This window comes from Dermacentor silvarum, chromosome 2, assembly GCF_013339745.2.
Source record: "Dermacentor silvarum isolate Dsil-2018 chromosome 2, BIME_Dsil_1.4, whole genome shotgun sequence".
NCBI classification, from domain to species: Eukaryota; Metazoa; Arthropoda; class Arachnida; order Ixodida; family Ixodidae; genus Dermacentor; species Dermacentor silvarum.
In genome coordinates this window covers 230,311,520-230,318,570 of record NC_051155.1, presented here as the reverse complement: position 1 = coordinate 230,318,570, position 7,051 = coordinate 230,311,520, and the positions used below count along the sequence as shown (strand labels likewise).

The 7,051-nt window shown below is 50.1% G+C and overlaps 1 protein-coding gene across 1 annotated transcript; it reads right to left on the bottom strand.

The window, feature by feature from the left end:
- Nucleotides 1-265: 265 nt before the first annotated feature.
- LOC119440740 (vasopressin V1a receptor) lies at nt 266-2,735 on the bottom strand. Its single transcript, XM_037705622.2, has 2 exons — nt 1,895-2,735; nt 266-688 (listed from the first exon to the last, which is right to left on the bottom strand). The coding sequence occupies exons 1-2, from the start codon at nt 2,675-2,677 to the stop codon at nt 266-268; spliced, it is 1,206 nt and encodes a 401-aa protein (XP_037561550.1). The 5' UTR covers nt 2,678-2,735.
- Between the last annotated feature and the right edge of the window lie 4,316 nt (nt 2,736-7,051).

Below are 7,051 nucleotides of genomic sequence, written 5' to 3'. Positions count from 1 at the left end.
CGGTATTGTTTCCTTTTTTTTTGATCTCATACCTCAGGGCTACCACAATTCGCGCACCACTGGTGAGCAGGTGAATGTGAAATAGTGCAGGAGAGCTTCTCACAGGCAGTCATGGAATGTCGTAGGACGCTATTACATTTTTGTTTCTTTTTTCCTACGTGCTGTCTATAAATGCCTTGAAAATAAGAACACGCACGGCCGTAACAGTGATTACGATGGGTGGTTCATCAACAAGTTAACTTCACGAGCGTCACTGAAGCACTGATTATTTGTTTTGATCGGCACTCTGTTCCGACGAGGACGACCGTGGGTTTGTGTCTCTCGTGGACACGGTGTAGACGGTCGATTGGCTCTTTGTCGAGCTGGTGTAGCGATCGAGACCACCGCCGCTGTTCCTACAGCTGGAGCAGCTAGCCCCGTGCTTGCCCTCAGCGACGGTGTCCTTGCGGAAGGGCATCACGAAGCGCCTCCTCCGCTTCGAGCTGCTGCTCTTCTTTTGGAAGAAGAGGAAGATGAACGGGTTTATGGCGCTGTTGGAGGCCGAGATGACGCCGAACAGGGCCACCACGTTTCGATCCAGGGAGACGCTGGAAGCGGCGAAAGCCAGGGCCAGCTCCTGGATCACGTAGGGCACGTTGGTCAGCAGGAAGGCAGCGAAGATGGCTGCCGTTAGCTTGACAGTCTTGACCTGGAAAAAGAAAAATGAACAACAACAAACGAAATAGAGAAGGGGTGACTGATGCAGAGAGAATCGACGCTGCTCCGATAACAGAGTGTACGGCACTCGGACCAAAATCGTATCGCAGCTAGTAGGTTAACAGACAACTTTAAGTGACCGAGGTAAAAAAGAGGGGAGGGGAGGGGTGTGTGTGCAGGGGGATGCACAATGACGCAGAGCGTAGCGTTCACGCTGTTTAAGATTTCCGGCCAAGTCTTGTCTGAAGAACCTTGTTATGAACTGGGGTACTCAAGTCCGCAAGAATCGACTGGTTGGCTAGTTAATTCATGATCACAGGAAACCAGCGCTAAAAGAATGGAAGGAGCAGTGTCCGCGTGCTCCTTCATATATTGTCCTCTCTTCCAGTGCTGCTTTTCGGTGATCAGCTCTCAACCTCGTCTTACGTAGGAAGCAGCGTATACGGTTACCGTAACCGCCGAGGCCGGACTGCAGGAAAACAGTTAACAATGGTGTAGCAAAGGGCGTGTCCGCGAATTCTTGCCGGAATAAATGTCACCGTTTTACGCACACTTACGCGCACCGATGTTTTCGCAAACTTTGGTGTTTTTCTACCGCTATTTGCTTTAGTTGTAAGTGTAGGCCTTTTCACACAGGTATCTGCTTTTGGTATTGCTTTCATTGTGGCTGCTAGGACGCATCTCTATGTTTTCATTAGCCCATACTTATTTTTACTACAGCACAGTGATATCGCGCACGCTTAAAGTACGTAACTTAATAAATATTGAGTGCTCTAGAACTTGTAGCGGGTATGCCTTGCTACTATCATTGATGAGGGAAACATGAGCCAGTGGTTCCAAACAAGAACGAACTTTAATTTGGCTCATTTACCATCGGGCGTTCGGTAGGCGCCCTCCGAAAAAAAAAATTTCCCCAAGTGGCGGAGCGCAGACCGCTGTTGTAGCCGTATAGAGAGGGAGGAGGATCACAAAATAATATGCAGGTGTGTCTGATTTCACACTGTCGCGCTTGCGAGTAGGCCGGGCATGGTGCGCGTTCCTGCAAATTTGACATACCAACTCGCACTGTTCCATATTTTTAGACAATACTAGTGTGTTTAAGGTTGTACGAACAATATATTTCGGTTATATGCGTGACTCGGTAGACAGCTACAAAAGAAGCGCGATGAAAAAACAGCCAGCAAAAAGAATAGCTTACCTTTGCCTTGGGGAGTGCTGAGGTCGTCTGTTGCCTGTTCTTGAGAGCCGAGCTCTGATGCCAAATCTCGGCAAGGATTCGGCCGTACAGGGCAACGAGCAGGATCAGTGGGAGCACGAATACGGCCAAGAACACGGAGGTCATGTACAGCTGACGAGGAAGTGGCGAGGCCGCCTTGTGGGCGTAGAACAGGGACGTGCAATAGCTGGTCCCCTTACCGGCGTCGACTAGCCGGAACACGTACAGGTTTGGCAGCGATGGCAGCAGCGAAGCGACCCAGGCGGCCGCGGCCAGGCGAGAAGGCGTGGGGCACCTGGCTAGCGGGTAAACGATGGCGAACTGCCTGTCCAGGGCGATGGCCACGATCATGTAGGTGGACGAGGCGAGCGCGAATGTCTGCAGCACCTTGAAGACGCGGCAGAAGGCGTCGCCGGCGATCCAGGCGCGACCCATGATCTCCCATACCGTCTGCGAGGTCATCGTGACCGTGGTGACCAGGAGGTCGGCCACGGCCAAGTTTAGGAACAGGACGTGCGCCTTCTGGTAGCGACGACGCCGGTGGTTACGCAGTAGCCGCCAGCAGACGACGCTGTTTCCCGTGACCGAGAAGGCGATCATGACGAGGATTATGGTGATACGCACCTGACCGTGGTACTGTGGCCCGAATGCAGCGCTTTGGTCTTCACCGCCACCGACACGACCGGTGAGTTGCAGGGAGAGGTTGATGGAGGCATTTCCCAGTGTGTCGGCATAACTGGGAGCGTTCGGGCTGCTATCCGGCATTACCTTTAGTTATTTCGTGTGGTAGCGAGCCTCATGCCGACCATTTCGACAGCTTTATATGTGGCTTCGATTCACGAGGTGAACGAACTTTCTGGAAAAGAGCCGGAAAGAAAAAGAAAATTTCATACATTGGGCTGTTAACGCATTGAAATGTAGGCAATGTGGGGAACGCAAAGAAAACTTCGATTAATAAAGCAGTTTAGGTGTACTGATTTGCCATAAAAATGTCATATGAACAGGCCCGTGCATTGCCTTTGCACTGAGCAATACTTTTTCCTGGCTTCCATAGATGGACATATTTCTTCCGGACGGGTTACGTTGTCGTTCACGCTGATAATTCATGTTTTGGCAAAGTGTTTCAATTTCTGGTTAATTTTTATATGTGTTCACAATGGGCCCCGACGTATTTTGACAACTCTGCCACTCATCTGAGGCAAAGTGTTCCTACGGTATTCGGTGCATCTCATGTTGACACAGGAATTGCCAAGAGACAACGCCACTATCCTGTTTATTTACTTATGTCTACAATCGAATATAAAACGTGTGTATTTATTCTACGAACCTCGCAGCAAGAAACAAATCTTGTTTTTTCATAACGCTCAATATAGGCTGCTAAAACGGCAGATATTTAAGTTATGGGTGTTTAATGCCCGAAACAAGTGTTACTGTCATTGCAAGCAACATAGCTTCCAAGCCCAGGTTACCCGATGAGTCGATGCCTGTTATCCACTTCATGTACTCTCTTCAGCTGCGTAGAGGATGATGAATAAAAATAAATTAAACGACTAGGTAAAAATTGGCAGAACCCATCTGATCACGATGACTGCATGTCGACGGTAATGCGTTTAGCATTGAATCAATACAGCAACGCAACGTATTGCCACCGTCAAAACGAGTTATGCGTAAGGCGTGTACTGCAGCCAGACTCCCCCTTCGCGCTTCCCTAAGAACACTCGACGCCATCTAGTGGAGCCGCCGCGAAGCCTGCGCGTGGCCTCCGAAATGCACGGCGCGCAGGTGTGCGCGAACGCTGAGAAACGCGTGTGCTGCCCCCGGGTTCCTTTCTCGCGCTTATTTCTGGACACGCTGCGCCGTCTGGTGGCATTCCTGAGAAGTCCACACGTGGCCTCCGAGACTAGAAGCGCGGCACGCCGGGGCCTGCGAACGCCGAGAATTGTTCCCTCGCTTGCCGCACACCCAGTGGCACATACTGAGTGACCCAAGTTGTCGCGGTGTTCATTGAAGAGCGGCACATACCCAGTGCATTTGGGGAAGACCTGCTAAAACGTGGTGTTGCTGTCCTCGAGGAACCCTTGTAACGTGGGTTCGATTCCGCCCAACATCGGAGAAATTGAACGGATCATTTTCGTCATCCTAGAGCGGGACATTCCCATTGACACATACTTGGTTACCCAAGCTGGCGTCAACGGCGTTAAGTGGAGATCGGCACACACCTATTGGCACACACACAGGGACCCAAGTAGGCATAAAAGAGCTTCGTTGAAGACCAGCACAGTCCGAGTGGCACACACCCAGTGCACCAAGCCGGCGTCAAAGAGTTCAACCTACGTTGTCCCGCATCTGCAGTGATCCATGGCGGCGTGAAAGAGGTTCGTTGGAGAGCGGCCCATGTGTACACATTGACTCATATACTGAGTGACCCAAGTTAGTCCAATGGTTGGTTTCGAACCCTGTTCCCTCAGCACAGCAGCCCGATGCACTGCCCATTCGACCATAGACTACCCAGTGACTCAGGTAGGCGGGAAAACGGTTAGATACTAAGATACACAGATAGGTAAAAACAAACATAGATAGATAACCCCCGGAATGTGCGTGAAGTACTGTCAGAATTCTAATGACTTAAAAAAAATAAAACATCCGAAACTGGAAATGAGAATGTCAGCAGAAAAAATAAAGCTAAATAATTGCGTTAAATCCGCCGCAGTACAATATTGTCAGCCACTTTCATATATTCCCGAGCAGGCGATTCTTTTACCCGAACCGAACAAGTTGCCGACACTATGCACCTAAGTTAATAGCGCAACTAAGCATGTATTAACATGCAGTAAGAAACATCAGTCGCGGTTTGTCTCTTGGGCCACCAACGCCTATTTATTTACCATGCGAGAAAGTATACGCCGGCCAAACAGGTCGATGCTTGAACAGAAGGCTTCAACTTGATAAAAGCTATATTGCAAGAAGTGCAGTTGCCGGTCAGAGTTTACGGAGTGCGAAGTAATAGCAACAAAAAACATCGACCAAGTGGAACTCATCGAAGCCTTCTGAATAACCGAATAATAATAATTAAAAAAAAAAGCCGGAAGCTTGCACTGTACTCCATATCACAAGCTGTTGCCAGCACTGCTGAAGATAGGAGGCGTACATATATAGGCAATGTCCTTGCGTAGGGATATGTAGTTCCGGGAGCAATTGGCTGATTTTTGGCTAAAGTAGAGAGTCTTATTTTTGCTCGCTATAAAAAAGGTACAGCGATACGTGACATGTTAGGACCTTTGCGCATGCACGTCGTATACCAAGAATTACTGTGGCAGTTACCGCCGGTAATCGTAATAGCCACGCTTAACGTGATCACTTATAGAAAGATGGCAGCACCCATACATCGCCGACCACCCGCTTTGATCCGAATTCGCGCTTTTTACTGGCCCTCCGCCCTGTCAGCAAGAAACAAGGCGCAAAATTCGTCATAGCGAAGTCTCTTCTCAAGCCGAGGTCAAATCATTAGGTATGTTTTGTCGTAATTATTGAGATCGGCTGTTTCTTTTCACGCTTCTAGGACTGCAGACACAGCACCGAGCCTTAAAACTGGTTTGATTTATAGTTAGCAGATGGGGGGCACCACCGCATTAGCATTGGTGATGCGTTAACGATGCGTTGACGATGCGGAACGCTATAAAAGCCTAATTGTTCACTGCATCATTAATTTACTACCCCGCTCCAGCATGGTACGTGATGACGGTAGCGAGCAAACGCCAAGTAGACGCAGAGCAGACGCTGTGCCACAGGTGAACATTTATGAGAGCGCTCGTCCTTACTACTTGCCAAGGAAGCTGCAAGGTAAGCAGGGAAAGCGTACGGGTGAAGTCAAGCCCCGCTGTCACATGCATGCAAATGAAGCTTATGTTTATGGCGTCACAACATGTTTTGCGTCATTCAACCGACCATGAAGCATATAACAGGATGGCAAGCAGACGCTGAGCAGACGACGCGGTGCGGATGAGCACATCTCCAGGAGCATTCGACCTTCCTATTGGCTATGAATTCGTGTAGCTTCCACAGTGCTAACAACAGCTTGTGAGATGAAGTATAGGCCGCGCAAAGCTCAGGACACCGCGAAGCTGGCCGAAATGCCGACACCACGGTCCATCGCGTTGCAATGCCGACAACGCGTTCCAGCAGACCCGCTCCGTGAATGCGTCTTTCTCGCTCTCATTTTCTTTAGCTCTCTCCCGAGCATAGCGCGCAAAACCTCTTCTTCACCTCGCAGAGCATTGGCACGAGCGCGTGCGAACGCTCCAGCTGTGGAAGAAGACGACGACGCTCGAACGCAATCATATGGTTCGCATAAATGCATCTTCTGCAAGCGTGGCTGTATAGCCTATCAATAAAGAAAAAAAGAACAAAGTGGCTGTATAGCCTAGTGGTTACGACGCTCGCCTTTGGACCGTGGGTACGCGGGCTTGAATCCCGCGTCGGCAAGAAAGTTTATTTTCTTTCATTTCTTTCCTCATTGCTGTTGGTGACAGTTTTTTGATACGAACCACAAATTACGGCTGGCTTAAACAGCTTCGCTGTTAAAATTCGGGGTAGATTGCACTAGTGGCGCAAGGCTAAAGACGCAGCGGAGCTGATGAGTTCCTCGCTGGTCGTGGCTATACGAAGTGATGCTAAGTTATACGAAGTAATGCCAAATAATGCCAAGTGATGCTAAATTATACGAAGTGTATAAGCATTTCCTCGTAGTCCGTGGCATCGGGGAACGCCTCGCGAAGCACTTGCAGTCCGAGCACACGTAGGGGAAATGGGGCGAAAGCTATGCACAGTGTACGGGCGGCGCGCAGCATACGACACGCGGGAATGACGTCACGGCACATGCGCAGTAGCGCGCAGCTGGCAGGAGCTCCGCGGAGTCGTGACTGGGCCTCTTCGATTATTCGTTCCTGACAGTCCCGGACTGCCCGAGACGGTGCTTTCAGCCAATGAGCGTTGCGTATGCAGCCTTTCTGACAGTCCGGGACTGTCAGAAACGGATAATCGAAGAGGCCCTCTGGGTCGGGCGAAGCGAGCGCGCACCTGCGCCGGCGGTTACTAGGCAACGCGAGGTGACGTCATCCATAGTGCTTCGGCGCATGATTG

What these genes read in the sequence shown, in the direction of transcription:
- LOC119440740 (XM_037705622.2), bottom strand. Translation starts at nt 2,677, where the DNA reads ATGCCGGATAGCAGCCCGAACGCTCCCAGTTATGCCGACACACTGGGA. An exon ending in CAGCACTCCCCAAGGCAAAG is followed by an intron (nt 689 to 1,894) that starts GTAAGCTATTCT and finishes TTCTTTTTCCAG; the next exon opens with GTCAAGACTGTCAAGCTAAC.